At 39.3% G+C, this 21,280-nt stretch overlaps 1 protein-coding gene across 1 annotated transcript in view; it reads left to right on the top strand.

Annotated features, from left to right (window-relative positions):
• Rim (Rab3 interacting molecule) overlaps positions 1 to 21,280 on the top strand; it is a 62,361-nt gene that overhangs the window by 32,603 nt on the left and 8,478 nt on the right. Inside the window, exons 8-19 of the mRNA XM_018537989.1 lie at positions 4,147 to 4,351; positions 4,737 to 4,988; positions 7,144 to 7,408; positions 7,993 to 8,244; positions 8,557 to 8,727; positions 11,066 to 11,095; positions 12,420 to 12,576; positions 13,067 to 13,242; positions 13,335 to 13,495; positions 13,652 to 13,889; positions 17,818 to 17,954; positions 18,903 to 19,079. Of these exons, the coding sequence (XP_018393491.1) occupies positions 4,147 to 4,351; positions 4,737 to 4,988; positions 7,144 to 7,408; positions 7,993 to 8,244; positions 8,557 to 8,727; positions 11,066 to 11,095; positions 12,420 to 12,576; positions 13,067 to 13,242; positions 13,335 to 13,495; positions 13,652 to 13,889; positions 17,818 to 17,954; positions 18,903 to 19,079 (2,221 nt within the window). The remainder of the gene's footprint in view (positions 1 to 4,146; positions 4,352 to 4,736; positions 4,989 to 7,143; positions 7,409 to 7,992; positions 8,245 to 8,556; positions 8,728 to 11,065; positions 11,096 to 12,419; positions 12,577 to 13,066; positions 13,243 to 13,334; positions 13,496 to 13,651; positions 13,890 to 17,817; positions 17,955 to 18,902; positions 19,080 to 21,280) is intronic.

The following is a 21,280-nucleotide window of genomic DNA, read 5'->3' as shown; positions in this document are numbered from 1 at the left end:
CCAAAAAAAAAAAAAAAAAAAAAAGAAAAATAACTCTAGAGAACGCTTCTCGAGTTGTAGCGAATTGTAGATCGGAGTCTAGCTGTTGATCGGTGATGTAGAAGGCGGAGTCCCACACACGCGCGTGGATAGACAAGAGTTCAGGAACAAATCGTATTCGCCGGTGAATCGAGTAAAAGGGGTTTTTTTCAGCAGCGTTTTTTGTTGCACACGGATCGCGACCAATCGGGAATAAAACGGTGCTTCATCTAGGCAACGATCACTCTCCTCCGTGTGCGATCTCCAGACGCCAATCATTTCGGCGGATCCGAAATGGAATACGTCGTCCAAAGTGGAATTACGATTGTTTTCTTTCTCGTTCCTAGCTTCGATAGAGTAGCGGACAGGTGCATTGGAGATGGTGGCTTGCTAATTGATGTAATTAGCGCGCAGCACTTGTAATTAGTTACTTTCGGATTACAATATGTCCCGTGTGCCAGGAGAGCCGAAGTTTCAGGGAATGGAGAATTGCGCAATTGATCGTGCTAAGACCATTGATACCGATCGATGTATGAACTGAGAGAGAGAGAGAGAGAGAGAGAGAGATAGATATATATTACACACGCCGTAATTACGAAATTATGTTTGAACGTTTGATTTTTTTTTTTCATCCCATCTATGCTGACAGGAGAGAGAACCTCTTTTGCTCGATTAACCCTAAACTTCGTGCTTAAAGGCTTGTGTGCTTGTGTTCGTTTCGAGGTTCGTTTGTATGATTTGTATCGGCTTTCTTTGTACAATTTACAGCGTTGACATAAAATTCAAGCTTATTTGGATTCCCAAATCTGAAGTCACGGAATATCGTTCACCTTCAACTTTCAAATTGACTTATTGGTCACTCATATTGGTTATTTATGCACACACATTGATGGAATTAGTAAAACGATAAATTCTTTTTACTGATCGCCATCCACAGTATTCTGTGAATTCAAAAGTTTTAAGTAGAAAATTATCTTCTGTATAATTCTCTTGCGTTAGGCTTTTTTTGATTCCATTTCATCGTGCCTCTTTCACCTAAAATCTGCTGTAATTTTCCTCGAATTTCGCAATGACATAGATTTAATAAACGAAGAAGATTTATGTACTTTTAAATAATGAATATAATTTCTGACATTCATTTCTCTTTTACGCCACTTCCAAATTAAAGTACGGTCGCTCAATTAAGTTTTCGTGAGTTACATTATATAATGTATAAGAAGTTGCAGATAATCGATTTAGTATTCGGCATGTAAATTCTCCTGGAAATATCTAGAGAGAGACAAAAGATGGCGTTTGTGACATTATTATATATAAAGCTTATTTCGCTATCTTTATTTGTCAATATAATGTATGTGTCTGTGTGTGTTTGACAAAATAGATTGTGGAAATAGAACATTCTATATAAACGAATCAATAGATTCAAATAACAAAAGTGGATAATAAGTGTAGTAATCACGATTTGATTATAAATTATTATATACTTTCTTGTGTTAAAAAAATTTAGGAAAATTTCATCAAGATGTAAAATAAAATAATATTAGCCAGTTACAAATATTTCGATCGAAAGATGATTCAATTTGATATCTATTTTTGTCGGAGTTAGCAGAAAATTTTGTTGATCGATGCTCTCAATTCTCCAGATGCTAACTTCAGATATCTTCGCAGTTATGGACAAATAAATAAAGATTTATTTATATCGTTTTAAAAATAAATTATTTAGAAATGTGTTAAGAAAATTAAATAAGTATTAGACATGCTAACTAATTATAGAATATCCGTGAAATATTTTTTGTGATTGCAATTTCAGATTTAAGCATTTTTGTAAAGTTTCTGTTCGAATGGAAGAAATATTGCGTGCACTGCTCATCGTTCGATAGACGAAGGAGATAGGCTGCAGGGGTCGCGGTCCAATTATACGAAGCAAATAACCATGATTAAATTCCCTGGATAAACAGTCGGCAATCGGGTAATTTATCTGGCAACGACTTACGTATCTCTTGAAGCAACTCGATCGGGATCAATCTTTTTCACTCCTATTTTTCAAACAAGTCACGTAACTCGAGGCTTGTTTCTATTTTCTCGGAAGCAAAAGTGGAAACTGATTGCGATGCGTGAAGGCAAAAACGAGGAAACTAAAGACCGTCGCGATTGATTCTACTCATTTCGTTGAATAAGTCAAGGAAGGAAGATACAGAATTTGACGACGCAGGAATTAATTTGTGCGATTGCGTCCGATCGATAATTGCGTCGCGTGCGTCGCATCCTGGCAGGCGCAGATCTTATCTGATAAAAATGTATTGCGATATTGTGTATATTTGTTAACTGTGTATTCTAATAAAGTTTAGAAAATTTCACGTAATTTATTCGCGAGGCAAATTACATTCGAAATGATCCAATTAAAGGATTGGCGAAGTTGCTAGTTCTCGAAAGAAAAACGTATCTGTTTCATAATTAATCAAATTGGATCGCGGCCAAAGGATATCGCAACTGATGAGACTTGACGACCTCGTTAGTTGTCGTCGATCAGTCCTGAGCAAAGGATTTTTTAATATCCCTTCAATTATTACGATTTCGAGTGGTTAGCTGCTGTATAATTGAAAGAAGTTTGTACTATTGTTTAATCGTGAACAAGAAGCTTAATTGCTGTCTGGTATTTGATCTTGCTAGCATTGCGGTTCGAACATATCTGACAAAAAGTTCTTTCAACATGCATTACAATATGATCATAAACATTGTTATTATAACGATTAAAATTACTTTTTAAATATTTTACTGGCGTAAAAGTAGAAATGGATTGTAAAAATATACGATCGAATCTATTCAGAAATTTTATAAATTTGTGGGTTTTTGAGAATATACGATCAATTGTGTGTGTAGACTTTACTTTCTAATTTTCTAGTAATGTCTAAGCATTGCTATTATTAAATCCACTATATAGTGAAAAAATGTAATAACTTCGTGAATAAAAATTTGAATTAAAATCCTGTCTTACAAGACTTCGGGCTTTCTATGAGTCTCGTATTAGATATTGAGAAGCTTAACATTTGATAGGACAGAAGCCAAAAAGAGGCGACCCCTTTCCCTAAAGTAGATCCACCTGGTGAATCGTGTCGTTCTCAGATAGAAATACATCACGCTCAGGATTTTTGCGCAATATTACGCATATTGACGACCACGCAGTGTTATTTGCATGCTGCAATACATGTATATCTAATATTTTTCTAAGTTTTCCGGGGATCTTCGGACATTGAAAATTGGACAGGTGCGGGATGCATGCCGTACAGAATGCCTTACGTATTGTAATATTTGTTAATCACGCATGTAGCGCATGAAGCAATGGCCACTATTTGCTTTTATATGTTTCATGTTACAACAGCACGGGTTGCTTGTTGATTTAAATTATTCGACATGCCTATAGATCGTCGAAAACCATAAGACTGCTTTCTTCATTGAGAGGATAGCGAAAGGTTCGTAAAAGTTAAAGCCTGAAGCTTTTTATTTGTTAGAAACAACTTATTTAAAATAGCCAATTAAAGTCGATTCTGTTTTTTTAATTAATTATATTATACTTCGCTCTTTTTATATATCGACATAATTTACCAATTCGTATCCTCTCAAATCTTATGCTCGTTTCAAAATTATACATTTATATATCTTACAACATTTTTTAAGCTCAAGTAGTGCATTCTACGCAAGAGAAATGTGTTGCAAGATGCAAAGCATTTCTCAGTAGTATTTGTAAACTGATGTGTGTTGCAATTGTTTTCTATTAGAGTTGTGTTTTAATTAGTAAATATAGATCAATAAAATGGAAATACGTCAGGATACTGGAAACCGATAAAATTAGACAAGTTTCTTACAAACAACAAGTATAGTTTCTAGAATGTGGTTTATAATTAATTACTTTTACAATAAGACAACAGTGTATTTCATAATTATATTAAATCACATTGGTTATTAATTAATTAATATCGCATAAAATATCTCAGATTTTATTAAATTTTGTTATATAAAAGCGCATTTGGATTTAAGAACTAGAATCCGGACATACATTCCATATACATAGTTAATGGTTTGTGAAGGTACGACACTCATTATCAGTAAAGAAATACTATCCGCGCTCCGTAGCATCCATCCTGGCAAGTGAGCGAGGACGGTCAGAAGCTCATCGGCCACATGGTTTTACGAAAATCGGCCGGCTCTGGAAGCTGTAGTAGTATACTCGGACTAAAAGTTGTCGGTGGCAAGCTATTAGAAGATGGTTCCATGGGCGCTCTGATCGAGAAAGTGAAAAAGGGTAGCACGGCGGACGTAGAAGGTCAACTTAGACCCGGTAAGAAGATTATAAAGTTCGGATCAAGCAATTCGGAGAATTTTTTAATTGTCCAGATCTCATCTCCTTTACGACGCGTTTATTATGAACGGAAATTATGATAATAAATTTACGTGATGATAAAACGTTGTTACGGAATATACTTTAAATTGCAAAATACTTCTGTTGCTGTACTCTAGAGAAATTATAATCGAAAATTGATTATTAGTCTTGAATCACAATTAATAAATTTTGTCGTGGTAATTCGTGCTTTCAGTTTTTATGCCTTGAAAGCACACGGCTTATCGACAGCGCTCGTAACAATCGCGAGAGCAAGCCGTTTCCGTTCCCACGACCGTCCATAAGAACGAATCGGACGACGCTCGATCCCTTGCGGCTGTTTCAGGTGACGAGGTGATCGCGTGGAATGGGAGATCTCTTCAAAGCAAGAGCTTCCGAGAGGTTTCCGACATCATCGCCGAATCGAGGTTGGATCCGCAGATTGAGCTCGTAGTTGAGAGAAAGTTGTCGACAACGGGGATGGCGCCTGCAGGACCGGGCCCATCGACACCCATGGCATCCAGGAGAATCGTTGCTCAGAGCCAATGGAGACAGAAACACGAAACCATCTCCGGGCCTCCGACGCCGCATCACAAAGGTGACTATACACAGAGCACGTTTCGTTTCCGGCCGTCTTCCGACTTGATTTCGCTTCAATGTATCACACATGTGATCTAGATATCTATTTTATCACTGACTCGTTTTGTTGAAACTCGAAATATACTTATATCTTTTCTTTTTTTTTTATAAAACTCTAAATATACTTATCATCGATTTGGTATAATATGGTAGTCGTGCATGTGGGCTTATAGTATCGAGCGTTATTTTAATAAACATTTTAATGAGTTCTAAAAAATTTTATATATGTTATATATATATATATGCATATATAAAATTTTTTATATATAGGTACCCGCTGAATACAATCAGTAACATTACCTTAATGTTATAATTTCCTACTCAACAGTGTAAGTATTATATACATGTGTTATATTACATTTATACTATTGAATGAGAAATTATAACATTGTGTAATGTGTGTTATTGTTTGTATTCTGCAAATATATACACAAATGGTAATTATACAATTAAAAGGGATGAGATAGATCAGTTTAGGTAGATCGGCTTTCATTCTTGTCAGGATGTCAATTTGAATGTAGCAACGAAGAGTTAAAAAAGAATATATTATTATAGGAAGATGTGTTGTTTTAAACTGAATGTGATTATATTATAGAATCAGAAGTATTTTCCGTTTGAAATGCATTTATATATTTTTTTTTAGCAAAGAAAACATTAACGTAGCTTGTTTTATTCACAAAATTTTTCTGTAAATTTTCTTATACGTACCGTTTTAGGTAAGATTTATAGATGAACAATAAGAAAATCAGCACAAATTAAAAACAGACGGAAGAGTTGAAAACTAATTATTCCAATTGATAAAATATTCAGATATCAATTAAATCTCATTACATATAAGACGACGCACCGTGCCTCTCATTGCTAACACTGCGTTATTCGCATAAGTGTACGTATTAAGCATATCAGAGAAATAACATTATGCTATGGATTACATTTTTCGCATTTCAGGTCTTAAGAAATGCTTACTATGGGGTAGGCCTCAGACAACTTTCTTTAAACCATTTTCGATTGATCAGTGTTTTTTGCCTGTACCATTAGCCTTTTATCTCCGTTATCGACCACCGTTTCGTGAGATTTTGCCTTCAAATCTCAACAAACGGGACAGGAATCATGATTTCGATGCTACGACAAGAACGTATGGCGAAGCAACGAAGATTGATTTACTATTTATTCTGCCTTGAGTATTACCGTCGATGTTTAACGTAGATGTAGATCGTAGTGCTAATGCACCCCTCCTCCTCCCTTCGTTAAAAGAGCACCGTTGTATAGGTATAGTCTTATGGGAGCAACAACTATATATACTATATGTATATATATATATATATATACACAAGATATAAAGATGCCGATATATAATATAAATCCCTCATATCGTGCTTCCTCTCTACTTATAACAAATCACGAGTATCTCGTGTAATCCTTATGGATAAGTGTAATTTGCTGTATTCACTACTGTTTATTATCTTCACTATGTATCGATCTAACATTATTATCATAATAACTCCCCTTATTCCTTTCGTGGCTCGTTGTCACGGATTTCCGTGATTGTGAGAACTCGTGCATGCGGACTCCACTTCTTCGAAAGACGTGGGTGTTTCCAGAACTGTTCAGAAATAGTTTATCGATTTTGCAACATCCCTAGGGGTTCGATGACGCTGTGAGATAGAACTTGGTTTTCGCATCTATAATTTCGCACACTCAAGTATCCGATCGACGCAGAGATTTCTCGAATATAGACGTCTAACAGATATCTCAATCTTTCAAACACTACTTTGGACTACGTCTTGAGGATACATTTTCAATCTTTCTGTCGTTTGAGTATTTATCTAATACATATTGTATGAACACGAATATTAACATATTCATTGCCAATAATTGTGAGTGTCAGTGATCGGTTGGCAATGAATGTGTTAGCGCAATGAAAGCATGAGAGTTTGTTCATTCATTGGATCTCACCCGAATTTCTTCTTCTTCTTCATTTACCGTCGTCTCTTACTTCTATTCGTTATTTTCCTCGTGATGAATCTCGCGCGTACCTTCTCTTCACGTGAATCGCTGCAAGATCGTAGATACGGAAAGTTATATCCTAGTCGAAGCTGCACGATCACTTGCAGAATTGTACGACGCGAGGCGTGAGAAACCCTCGGTTTTAGTGACGTCGCCGGGCTCGCCGGACCTGCACGCCCAAGGACGCAGTCGACACTCCCGACATCCGACCGGAAATGCGAACGTGGGCGGTAGCATCCAGGTGAAGTTGGGCTTCGATCCCGTGGGACTTCAGCTGATCGTCACGATAATATGCGCCGCGGGGCTCACTCCAAAGAGCAACGGCCAACCCAGAAATCCTTACGCCAAAGTTTTTCTGCTTCCTGACAAAAGGTAAGTGAATTACTCACTGAAAACTATTATTTTATAGTATTAGATGATAGTACATTTCAATTGAAATTTTCTAAGAAATACGAGTAAATCTGTGAATGCTCCAATATTCATAATATAAGTATGGGAGCATCTACAATTCAATCAAATATCTTGAAAACTCAACTAAATACATTGTTTAAAATATATTATTTGATATTATATACATGTATTAACGTTATAGTTTTGTTTTACATGACAAAGAACAGTTTTGCTGAAGTACCTAAACATTTTTAGCTATGTAGGTCTGAAAATAATTTTGTTAAACTATCAAAATAATTATGTAGGACGCTCGAGCTGGTTGGTAGAATATTTAAACTTTTTGCAGCATTGCTCATCATGCTTGAGTTTTCTGCGTAATTATTTTAATTGTCCAAAATTGTTTCTAGGTCTGTATCTATCTAATTTTTGGATACTTTATCAAAATTGTTCTTTCCGTGCAAAATATTTTCACAATGATTATTCAGTTTCTGGCTTATTTTATTCTAACTTGATTATTGGCTGAACTTCCAAATGTTTTATATGTCCTTTTTTAAATGTCACTGTAGCGAAAAATCGAAACGACGTACGAAGACTGTGGGAAACACGAACGATCCTAGATGGAATCAGACTTTCGTTTATAATGGAGTCAGACGTTCGGAGCTGAGAAAGAGAGCACTGGAGATTTCGGTCTGGGACTACGCTAGGTACGAGGCGAACGATTTCTTAGGCGAGGCTGTCCTGGAATTGGCAGTATGTCTCCTGGACGAGGAACCAGAATGGCATTCTCTGACCGCTCACGGAGAACACCGGCACGTTAGGTATGAATCGCACTCGCGGATGCTAGTAGTTCCAATGCCAATGCTAAAAGCGATCAAATAAATACCTCGCGTCGATACGAATCCCTTGCGGAATGTTTGACAATGTTCTCATGTTATACCCTTCTCTGCATAAAATGTGACGTAACATTGTACAATGATTTATCTTGAATTTCAGAAATCAGTATTTTTCAAGACAAAAATTCATTTAATCAATATTCTTTGGTATTTTTATTTCTAATAACAAATAAAAATAAATTGAATATTGTGGCAATGTGTCTATAACTAAAACTATTAACTATTTTCACTCTTCAGGCATTACCAAGATGATGACATGATAGATTGTCATCTTAGTCCGCCATCGACCACATCGAGATTAAGTGACTCCGATACCTCGGAGTGTGACATTACGGATTGCGACGTGTCTAGAGAACAAAGGAGAACGGCTGACGGTGCCAGTATAAGCAGTATTGGCAGTTCCTCTAGGTAAGACCATTTCTTAAAATCTCTGTAATATATATAAATCTCCCGGTCTAACGAAAGAAAGTATATTGAAAAATCGCCGGAAAAAAAATCGCTTAATTCAACTAGCCTAGAATGTCTCCGTTGAATATTGCATAAATCCGTTATACGCAAATCGAAACGTTTATGCGAAAATCATAAGATGTCGAATAGAGATAAGTCTATATTTTATACACGATTGAAAATTAAATGCGACATCCAAATGAATTCAACATACTTGATCGGTAGGAATTGCAGTATTAATCTGACAGAGTTGTTGTCCCCGACTTCAAATCTAATTTATAGGTTTCGTAACTTATACTATCGTTATTGTTGCGTAACAATTATTCTTGTTGCGATCTTTATTATACAAAGAAACATTTCAGCGTGCGTACGATACAGAATATTTTTCTGCAAGAACTTCTTTCAATATCCTACCATTAGAATTGAGCGTTTATCGAATCTATACAATTAGAGAGAACTTTACATGGCTTAAAATAAATACACGATAAAAAAAGTCTTCATTAATTTCTTTTACTCTTTTGCCCTCTTTTTACCGATCATTTGTCATAAAGTTATTGTAGAGAATAGTTTTTTTTAATAATTTAATAATAGTTTCCGTGAAATTTTGGAAACGGTTCCGATATTGAAATCTAATTTTCTTCTTTTCTTATACGACTAAAACGTAAGCCAAGTGCAGAGGAGAAATAGAGACAAGTACGAATATATAAAATAAATAATAGCTAACGGAAGTTTAAAAAAGGATAAGACTCGAACGGGAGGGGTCAGTCGAAAGAAAGAGAGAGGGTAAAGGCTAAGCTATAAAACTGGGCAATAAGCCAATTGACATACCAGTTGGCCCGCGACCGTTGCTAGCTCCGGAAGTCAGCCTGAAACTCGTATCCATTAACACTCCAGTGATAATGTTCGATCGTTATTTTTGAGTGTAAAGTAATTTTTATCGAAGGCTGTCTAGTCCATTATGCGAAACGAAACAGTGCACCTGAAAAGAGAATGGATATAAGAAGATAACTTTATTTAAAGAGTTAATTCGTAATAATAATAAACTCATTCGAAATCGTACAGTTGCTAAATTAATGGATCTCTAAGAGAAAAGTCAAATACACAATCATTTAGTGCTGCTGCAATAAATTATTCAGTTACGAAAATATGAAGTCTATGGAATCTGCATTGACGTGAATTAATCATCAACAGTAAAATTTATTGCGTAACAAAAATTCATGATATGCATATGCGCGACATTTATAAATCTCATATAATTCTCTTCAACTCTCTCTTTAGCAAGTAAACTTTTCAAAATTGTTTCAATGTCAACACACGTTTTGATCTCGCTTTAAAGATAGCTTGCTCATAAATTTTTTCATCGACGATACACGCGGCAAATTGAATCAATGTAGCGAATTCAATGAACACGTAGGCTATCTTCGATAGGCTTGGTAGGTAGAGTGGCAGAGATGAGGATAAGCCGAGATACTATCCGGTATCGCTCTACACTTTTTTTATATCGTACAGCTTCGATCTGCAAAGCGAACGCTTCTAAGCGCGCATTAGCCTGTAAAAGCTTTCTTCGAATAATTGAAACATTCCTGTCTACTCTGAGAGCAACGGACATCCTACGCATATTTAAACAACCTTCAATATCGTTTAATGAGATTATTTGAAAGGGTTTCGCCAGTTATATTAACATATCCGTCGTCGTCAAACCAAACCGACGGCTAATACAATGGACAATGTCTGCGTTTTAATAAAAATTTTTATTATAATTCTGCCCGGACGTTATTATATTTAATGATAAATAAGAATAGCTCTTCCGATCTATCGCAAATACATGTACGAGAATTACAAAAAAATTTATTCCCATAATGTTATATGTATAAATTTTATAATATTTTTTTCATGTCTTCGGCGGGATATCTTAAAAATATTAATAGAATCAAAAAATATTACACTGAGAAAATAAATCTGGTTGTGTTAATTGGAATTCAGGTTAAAAATAGACAAATCAGAATTTTCTGATTCAATCTATTATAATTCCTATTGAGATAACCAAAATTTTTATAGATATATGATCGGAGCTCTTCTAATTTGTTCGTTTTTATTCAGAAATTTTTTTTAGCGTACGCGTCTATACATGAAAATATCTTTAATTGATTTAAAATTTAAAATACGGATAAAATGTTTCATGTTAAAAATGTATGACCTGTGGAGAGATAAAAAAAATAGACAATGACGCGTCGGCCGCGGCCGCGCCATCGTCGATTGATTTTAATTTTAATCGTGTGCTTTGTGATTTATTTTTTAGGTTTCATAATATGCCGTCAAATTATAAGCGGTACGGCCATTACAATTTATATCTTCTCTTTCACGAATCACGCAGTCACACGTCTTGCATCCTCACCGCTAGGTTCTGTATTGCGCGTAGATCAGTCAGTTAGTCATGCCGACAAGCCGGAGATGTAATAGGGACATGACAACGGGACGTGTACTGACGTGATCATATAGCTAATTTAATTTAAGAAACGGACAATAAAGACACGATAAACCTTCATTTGACAAGGATATTGTTATACTTCCAAGCGTGGATGGGAGGAAAGGAGGAAAGAAAGTGTTCTTTCTTTTTTTTTTCGAAGAAAGAAATAAAAAACAACGACTCTGATACGGACGTCGTCGGTGACGGGAACTACTATCGACAAACGGAAATCTCTCTAACGTCTTTTATATTTTTCACGCGCGCGATATTGTACACGCAAGTCGGTGAATATTGCAATGCACAATATGTTTCGGTGTTAAAAAATTTTTGGGACAATGTCTATCCTTCGTTTTCGTTCTTTGTCAAGGCGCGAAAACATAGTAAAATAAACAACGAGATGTTAAATGCGAATATTTAGCGAATCGCCATTCATGTAGGCACTTTAGACGTCATGCTGTCATTGCTTCTTGCATATACGCATATTATATTAGATGCGACAAGACATGGCTTCTAGAATGCTTAGTGCATTGCAGTGCATCGGCCGGGGTGGATTCAGTTTCTCGAAGCTTCGATTGCAATTTGCCCGATTTTCGTTGCCAAAAGTGGTGAAAATTATTCTGAATATCTTACACATATCGCCACGATTGTTCTTTTCGACGTGCAATACTTACGCAGTACTTGGCACTCATCTAACGCACTTACACGGCATATTCTTAATTTATGACGAGTCATCCTTTTTTTTATCGCGCGTACTTTCATTTTTGGCAACGAAAAGGAGTCCCGCGATCGAGAACACCAAGGAGAACGTTCGACTGCATTGCCGAGTAACTTGGAGCTGCTTCGCGCCAAATTAGGAAATATGCATTCGCAGTTTGCAATCTGAAAAGTCGCTTAAATTTTATGCGCCAAAATATGAAAGATACGAAGAAGATTCAAAAGATAGCGGTAACGGAATAAGAGGACTTTGCGGATTTTATTTTTACTTTGACGTTTTGGCTCCGTCTTCGGTGCTGTGTAGCTCATTCTCGCTCCTAGCGTTTTGAACATCTTTTTTTCCGCTTTCCCACCATCCTGGCCGCATGCATTTTAATGATTAGCGCGAGATCACAGCACTCGCCTCATTTAACTTGTAAGGCACGCAGCATTCACTGATTGATGAAAAAAAAATGAACGCATGCTGGAGCAGCCACTATTCTAGCCCACCGCCGGAGAGGGAACTCTGCATCGATGGCGAGCATCGGAGTCGAAGAGATATGTCACCTCAGGGACGCAAAAGAGCAGCCCTAATGATTTCTCGTGACCAACCCGCTACTATCGGCTCGAGTTACCAGACATATCGTAAAGTAAGTGTTCGAGAACATTTGGTTTTAATTTTCATCTGAGCACTAATCGTGAAAATTCTTTAAATCGAGCATTTAGAAGTTATAAAAAACGTGACAGTGTCTGAGCTTCGATAAGAACTTGTAACTAGAAGTATTAAAGTAAAGTAAATGGCTTGTAATCGGTGATTATGCACGGAAAGAACGGTCTTGCTGAAGTATTCAAAAACTTAGTAAGATAATTGTGTAGAATTTAAGCATCGATGACAAAATATTTCACCATATTCTAGCAATCAGTTCCAGCATCTTACGGATAATAATTATCTTTTTGGGGGCCCAAAGAAAATTATTTTTAAATCTGTACTTAATTAAATTTTGAGATGTCTTAGCAAAACCATTTTCTCTATGCGCGTGAATAAAACAAGAATATAGATATTCTATTTTCGAAATCGTTATGTATACATGTTATTAAATAACATCTATGGAGATGTACATTATTAAATATGTACCGCAGGACGAGATCCATCGGGGAATGATGGGTCACAGATCGCACAGCGCGGCACCTATGGACTCTCCAAACATCAGATATCGAGTCTCAAGATCTCAGAGTCCCACCGGTCATCGTTCCTTGTCTCCACCCGAGCACAGATCCATTCCCTACTCTTCTCACGGATACGTTCATACGACGAGGTATAAAATATCACGGGGAAACTCTTTTGACATTATCTAGATTACATACTTGTGGAAACTAGAACAGTGGACTTACCATTACTCTTATTTAGATTTACCTCGAGATCGGCGACCGCCACACCTACTGGATCGCCGAAGAAACGACAGCTACCTCAAATCCCGGCAGCTTTAAAGGAAAGAGTCGTGCAAGATTTTGAGGAACGAGCAAGATTCATGAGACATCGCAACAGACAGTCGATATACAGGAGCACGGGTATGGGAAGTTTAATGAATTCCATTGGAGAAGTTGTTGTTTTGTCGATATTCGCTTTGAAAGAATGAAAACAAACATAATAGACAATATATTGACTTATTCTTTTTATAAATTTTCATTGTATGTATCTTCAATAATTGATTAATTTATTCTTAGGCTGGGAAAGGCATTATAGCGGTCTTTCGGACTCGGATCTTCCTTCAATCGGACACGATCCATTATCATTGTCACACAGTTACGCTCACAGAATGCACAGGTCGAGGAAGGACCATTTAAGTCCCGATAAAGATATACTGGGTGATCTTGGAGATTCTGACATGGAAAGCTTAGCTTCGGTAACGAGCAGTGCCTTTAGTACGCAATCGGAACGACCACGTGGATCGAGAGCGCTAATGTGAGTATAGTTTTATAATTAAATTTCCGTTATATATTTTAACATACGAATTACCTCGCGTTGCGGCAGTCAATGTGCAAAGCAACGCAGATTCAATAGAATACTCCGTTAGGAAGGAGGATCTGAGCATCGAGTGTGCTGTCTTAAACATACCTATATCGCTGCAACATTAGGATGCATCATTGTACGTTTTATGTCACGATAAAATCGATAATCTGAAGAATAGCACACTCATCGGCTCAACCTCTCGAGTCAAGGAAAATCCCTGGATTAAATGGACATTGTCAACTAAATGGATATCCCGTAGTTGCACATTTTTCACATCCTGCTTGTGTACGTGTCAAGTCTTCCGATATCCTTCGCGCCTTCTCTACAGAACGATTAGATTGCACTTCCTATGCACTGTGTCAATGTCCATTTAATTACTGTCCCATTCTAAGAAAGCAGGGATCAGTGCGTGGCGTTGGTCGAACGGTTAGGTAGTTGTGTCTCACCGCGTTCATAGAGATGATGAAAAAGCATTGCTAAGTACATCGATCGCCGCGTGTCTCTTCTGAAATGCCGACCCGTTGTTCTCGGCGAATCGACAGAGTCGAGTTCTGAGATGTTAATGACCGATATGCGTTCGATCGATCGCGAACGCGTGATTAAATAAAAAAACAAAATGAAAGGAAAAAGCAAAAGAAAGATGACAAGCGAAATGGGCTTACCCTTTGGCTGTGTTCCCGCAAAAGCGTTAAACTCTCTATATGAAAAACATTGTTTACAGACCGACAGTTTTAATACCTGGTGCCATATCCCCCATACCCCCGCCCCCTAGGCGCAATAGGCGCAGGCACAAACTTAGGGTACCCTGCAGCGAATGTCATTGTCCCACCAAGCCCAAAAGCAATAACCCTAGCAAGTGTCCCACCCTATATCCCCTCGTACGGAGCAAGTCCGCAGTGGTACGCTCGTTGTACAAAAAGATGTGTACGCCATTCACGAGATCGCAGACCGTCGACGAGAACATGCTGAGATACAGCTCCGAGACCAGCGAGTACAGCGTTTCCGAGGGGTACATACTCAAGCCAGAGAGACTCGTAGCTAGTAGCGCTAAGAAACATATACCGACGATATATGTCGAAGATTGCCTCCGCGTCAACTTTAACGATCGTTTTGTGGAAAAGTTTCGCTCTAGGTATTCGATGCCGTATCTCGCAGGAGGATTTGGTACGTTGTCGCGTGCACGTAATGATTCCGCGATGATGAGGACGACGACGACGACGACGACGACGACGACCACGACGACGACGACGACGACGACGACGACGACGACGACGACGACGACGACGACGACCATGACGACGACCATGACGACGAGGACGAGGACGAAGACGAGGACAAGGCGACCGATTGTCGATTCGCTCGACCTCCCTGATTATTTCGATATTAGGAACATAGACGCTAGATTGCATCCGCGTAGGTCTTTTTTGTCCGCTAAGACTAGGAGCTTCGACGTGATGCACGATACATACGGTGATCGTTTCGGTACTAGGCCAGGGGCCGTCGGTCTGCTATCGCGCCGGGCCAAGAGTTTCGAGTACGAGAGCATTTCGAGCAACATATTCAGCGACGACAGTCTCAGGACGGCCAGAAGAAAACTCAAGCGGAATCTCTCTCTCAGCGACGCCGGATACGGTGACAAGATACCGGCGCTGGACGATCAGAGCAAGTCCTACTACGATTCTAACGGTGACGACAAAGTGCCTACGAGTCTCAAGAATAAAGAGACAAATTACGATTTTCTGCTCGATCAAGACCACAAACCGTTTTATGGATACGACTCGGAGCTTAGTTGTGGCGAAACGGAGATTTACGTTTCAAGTTTCGACAAGCAGAACACCGAGACCAACGATTATCAAGTGTCCTATAGTTCCCGTTTAACAGATAACAATGATCTCTTCAGTGACAACGACCGTGCTAATCTCAGGAATATTCTGGACAAGGATGATACTAGCAAGAAAAAATACGCGGATGGAAGTTACTTGAATCACGACACCTCGTATATTAAAGACATATCTCCAGGGACAAGAACCAAGAAAGTAGACAGCGATCTTCGTACTTCGATCGGTGATCGTATCTATAGTAGTACTGAGGAGGCTTTTTCGTCCAGTAAAAATTACGATCGTGACATTCTCGCAAGATCCTCCACAAAAATTCATGATATTACTGACATGGACGAGTGGATGTCGAAGGACGTAAAAGGTGTCCTGCGGTCTCATGGAGCAACTGGTCATTCTTATCAAGAGGATAGGTATAAAACTCGCGAGAACTGGGACACTGATTACGACGAAGGATTTATAGACCGGGAAAAAGACTACGAACAGAAGCAGTTTAGTTACCTAGACAAAGGCGTGTATGCCTTAAGGACTAGTGGATCAGTGCGCGAAGGTGAATATTTTCACGACGTAACGAAACGTTCTTGTGCTGTTCAGGGAAAATGTTACGCACTATCTGATGATGACGACAAAAAGTTCACGACGAACGATTACATCAGTTTTCGTTCGTCCGACGATTACGAGTATTGGACTACGCCCAGTACAAGTAAGGTGGAGACATACGAGGATGGATTTGTGCCACGAAGACGAAGACGAAGAAGTAGAAGAGGCAGTAGAGATGGAGGTGACTACGAGACCAGAGACGTATCAGGCGCTCAATCGAGAACGGAGAGCAAGAGATTGATGACAATCCAACGAACGGAGTCCACGCCGACCCTACACTCAGACGAGGACATGAGCTCGCTTGCGGAACGCGCCAGACGCATGTATCGCCGCAAACGGAACAGTAGTTGTCCAGAGAGTAGAGATCTACGAATGTATGGTCCGCGAGAAAATGGTCGCGAGAGAACTGTACTTCTGACGGAGTCTGACGAGGAGTTCGGGTCGATGGAAACGGTAGTCGGCGCTGATTATTTCCGTCATACTTCGGGCTACGTGGCGGACGCTAGAGCAAACGACGGCATTAGATCGGGCTTCTTTGACGCGGAACAAGATCGTGGTAGCTACTTAGACGCAAGATACGATCATGAGGACCGATATCAGGATCGCAGCTATCCGGTGGCACGCGGGCTAGTTAGGTCAGGGTCGCAACGTTCTTCGAGTCGCGATGCGCGATACGTATCGCGCGCTAGGCGTAAGAGTAGTTGCCCGGAGTGTCGTGAGCTAGCACTGTCCTCCTCGGAGTTAGGTAGGTCGGGATCGCTATCGCGAAAGGGTGACGATCTTCGGCGTTCATCGTTAGAGACGAAGCATAGATATCGTAGGCGGAACAGCAGCTGTCCGGAGGCTAGGGATCTCGAAATGCTCGAGAAGAGGCAGCGTCAGCAGCAATTCATGCAACTCCATCAGCAGCAGCAGCGGCACTCAAGTCAGCAGTATCAGCAGCAACCGCAGCAACAACGGCAGCATCAGCATCAGCAAGCGCAGCATCAGCAATCGCAGGGAAGTAGTAAGAGGAACGTGGCGATCAGCGACACCCTCGAGTACTACGAGTACTCGATGGAGAGCGAGAGCCAGTGCAGCGAGAACTGCGGATTTGGCCCGTGCGATCCGCGTAGGCCCCGTAACCGAGCACCCCGCCCTGGTAACGCTAATTCGAGTCTCTTTGATTCCCAAACCGCTACCTCCGACACTGCTAAAAACTACCACCCACGGATCAACGATCATCACCACCAACACCCACAAAACACGAAAACGTCGCCGCTCGCCAATGTCGCCGATGTGGCGTCGACGTTTCTGCCACCGTTGCCGCCGTCATCCTTGTTGTCCGCACGACGACGACCCCGAAAAAAATCCGCTTACGACGTCGATGTCGTCGCCGCCGTCGCCGATCGTCGCGACGACGACGACGCTCGGAATCGTCGTTCTTCATCTATGCCTGAAAGCAGCGAGTACACCAGTCAGTCGAGCTCGTACGAGAAAACGTCCAGACGCCAGGTCACCGACAACGGGCACGATGAGCACGATAAGAGAAGTCAGTTCACCAGGAGTCTCAGTAATGCCGATGTGCCGCAGGACGAGAAAGGTAAGAGAAAGTTTATAGTGATTGCAATTAGCTCTTTTCTCTCTCTCTCTCTCTCTCTCTCTCTCTCTCTCTCTCTCTCTCTCTCTCTCTCTCTTTCTTCGTAGATTGTTATTTCAACAAATTTCATTTTTCAATAACAAGACATACTTGCATCGATTACATTGTTTCCATATGTTGAATAAACTTAATTTTATGAAATCATTGCTAGATATTATTTCATGAATAAACATAATCGTATAATTATAGGCTTTTAATTATTTTACGTATCTGTAATATCGAAAATTATACTAATTAAAATTAAATAATTTCTCGTCTATATATATTGAATTTGATTTCTCTATTATATCCACTCTATTATATTTATCTACTGTATATCCACATCTTGCTATTTAATAAGAATTTTGTTTAATACCTAGCTTTGATTTTTCGCTGAATATAAATTCTCTTTAAACAGACATCGATTTTACTGTCACGATGACGTGATATATATAACTAAGAGAGCGAAGACCGAACTCTGCAAAAGTGTAACATGAATTTTCGTCGAGATTTACAGTCACGAACTAGTTGCACTCGAATTTAGCGGTAGTTAATAAACTACGGACACACGTCCACGCAAACGTTCTGAAAGTTTCTTTTGAGTTCACCGAGTCACGAACGTCTTTTTCTACCTTTCTTCAACAATAGCAAAGTAAAGATTACACACGCATTGCTCCTTATATTTTACATGATAATTATACAATAATTTAACCGTGTTTTGCAAATTTTTAGTTTAACTAACCGAAGCTATATTCTATTATGTAAGTTTGCTTCGTGCTTCCATTCCTTTATTTTGACATGACAAAAGACGGGACGAGAACACACAGAGACGTGGCTCACAGTTTTTACTTCACCCTCGGGCCGCTCTGATTTAATTCTATACGTGTACAAGTACGTGTTCTTGTTTCGTAGACACGGGTAGTTTCAGCGATACTGCGATTGCATTGAACGTTGAAGAAGCAGCGAGGAGAGGCCGTAAGAGCTCACCAGGAAGTAAAAGCGGAAGTGGTAGCAGTAGCGGAAGCGCGGTGCAGTACCAGGCGGGTTTGGGCAAGAAGAGCAATAGCACCAGCCAATTATCCGCGACAGGTAACACATTGTCACACTGGTCATTTCTAGTTAAGTTTGCGTTTAGTCTCTACGTGTTATACGTAGTGATAATTTTCGTAAAGATCGATCGTTCGCGCGAAACTGAAGTCTCCCGGTGCGCGATATTAGAATTTGATCGATGTATGACACCATCTTGCGCGACATTAGACAGTTTTCTATTTTTCCTAACATTTATATCTTCTCTCTTTAGTGAAAAGGATATCGTTTTCTCTTCAGAACATCAATATTTCGTAAATTAGGATAGAGTAGTCTAGCATCGTTAGTGTGTAGATTATAACGGTGTGCTCTCGCTACGTACATACAGATGAGGATGATGCAAATATGTCGTGGATATACAGATTCATTTTGTTGAACGTTAATGAAGATAAATTCAACAGCTTGAAACGCATACAGCAAAATTTTCAGTTACGTTTCACGTAACGTTTATAATCGAAACGTGAATGAAGAATGAGAAAAAGAAGAATAAGAAACTACCGGTAAAAAGCAACATGACTTTGAGAGTAAGCTGCGGCAAGTGTTTGAAAACGCGCGTAGTTGATGAAACGCACAAGTTTTACGATAGTAATATTATAAAATGTATTTTTTATGTGATTGATTGCAGAAACTATATATAAAATACTTACATATAAAATACTTGTATATGCACTTTGTATATATAATACAATTATAACTACTTTATACATATAAGTATTGTATACATAATATTTTTCAAATATTTTATTAAGATATTAAGTTACTAAACAAATTGAAAATGATACTAATAGTGCGTGTGCTCGGTTTAAATTTTAAATGATTTTATTTTACTGTAATATATAATTCAGTATCTGTTGTATCTTATTCTTCATATTTCTAGCCTTGGTCGTTACGATTGCGCGAATTGCATTACAATTCGTTTCGACGGGTAACGAATTGAACGATAACAAGAGCATGTCGTAGACAAAGCAAAAAAACCCAATAAGCGGGGCAGTATGTACATTCTAATTGTATTCTTGTTTTCTCCGCCATCCCTCCTCATCTCTATCTGCCTCTTCTTCGACATGAACACACTCACACTTTACTTCTACCAACCAACCACCTCTCGACGCTGGGGGACCATTCACGTCATCGATCTGCACCCACCTGCACGATTTCTCATCGTGGCGGCCGATCGTCGCCCCGCGCTCTCGTGTGCTTGTGTTCACGGAACACTCCACACACGGATCACCATCATCGATTTGCTGGACCGATCGCCAAAATATAAAAAAAATAATAATAAACTTGAATCAATACTCTCGTATACTTAAAAAAAAAAAAAAAACGTATACGTCTGTAAAAAAAAAAAAATTGACTCGATAAATTAACATTATGCTCACAACTGTTGCTTTTGCTACCGCAACTTGCAACCACGAACGAACGAACGAACGAACGAAACGAATAACAAAACTGTTATCACATCACGCAAAATCCATAACATACCACGTGCGTCTGTTGGTGGTACATGCGTGGGCGAGGAAGGACGGAAACGGCGGCTGGGTTTCGGGAAGAAGGGGAAGTCGTCCTTTACAGTTCACAGGAGCGAGGAGGTCCTGCCGCCGGAGGACACGGTCGGTGGTAGGAGCGGCCGGCAGCCGAGCTCCGCGAGCAGCGACGGCGAGGGGAGCGGCGACGGGGACAGGTCCGATTTGCTCTCTCTCAGTAGAAACACTTCTCTCTTTTTCATCTCTCTTTCACTTTATATTTTCCTCATTACTTTTGCATTGACACGGGAGCGATCGACTGTGGCCGGGCGAAGGAGGTATATTCACGTCTTACGTGGGGCGGGCGCGGCGTTTATCATGGAATCGTATGTCTTCGCAACAATGAATGCCAAGTGTAAGACTATTATGTCGCGGAATATGAGGGACGATACGCATAATCCATATCGCGCGTAATAAAAATTGTCGCGCGAGTGGAAGAGCGAGGTATATTGGATGGTATTCGTAGTCGGATCTTATATTTGAGACCGTCCTAAGTATATATAGTTTTAAGATGTCGTGAACCGATCGGAGAATCGTCTTAGATATCTTAAGATATCACTTAAGACGGTCTTGAAATAAAAAACAGACTATGAATATCGCTCATTATTGATAGAAGTTTTTACTTAGGTATAATCTCTGATCCCATTAATCGTAAAATTGGATCAAGCCTTCGACGAAATGTGA

Source organism: Cyphomyrmex costatus, unplaced genomic scaffold (genome assembly GCF_001594065.2).
Source record: "Cyphomyrmex costatus isolate MS0001 unplaced genomic scaffold, Ccosl1.0 scaffold189, whole genome shotgun sequence".
NCBI classification, from domain to species: domain Eukaryota; kingdom Metazoa; phylum Arthropoda; class Insecta; order Hymenoptera; family Formicidae; genus Cyphomyrmex; species Cyphomyrmex costatus.
Note: the sequence above shows the minus strand (reverse complement) of the source record. Positions and strands in the feature narration are given on the sequence as shown.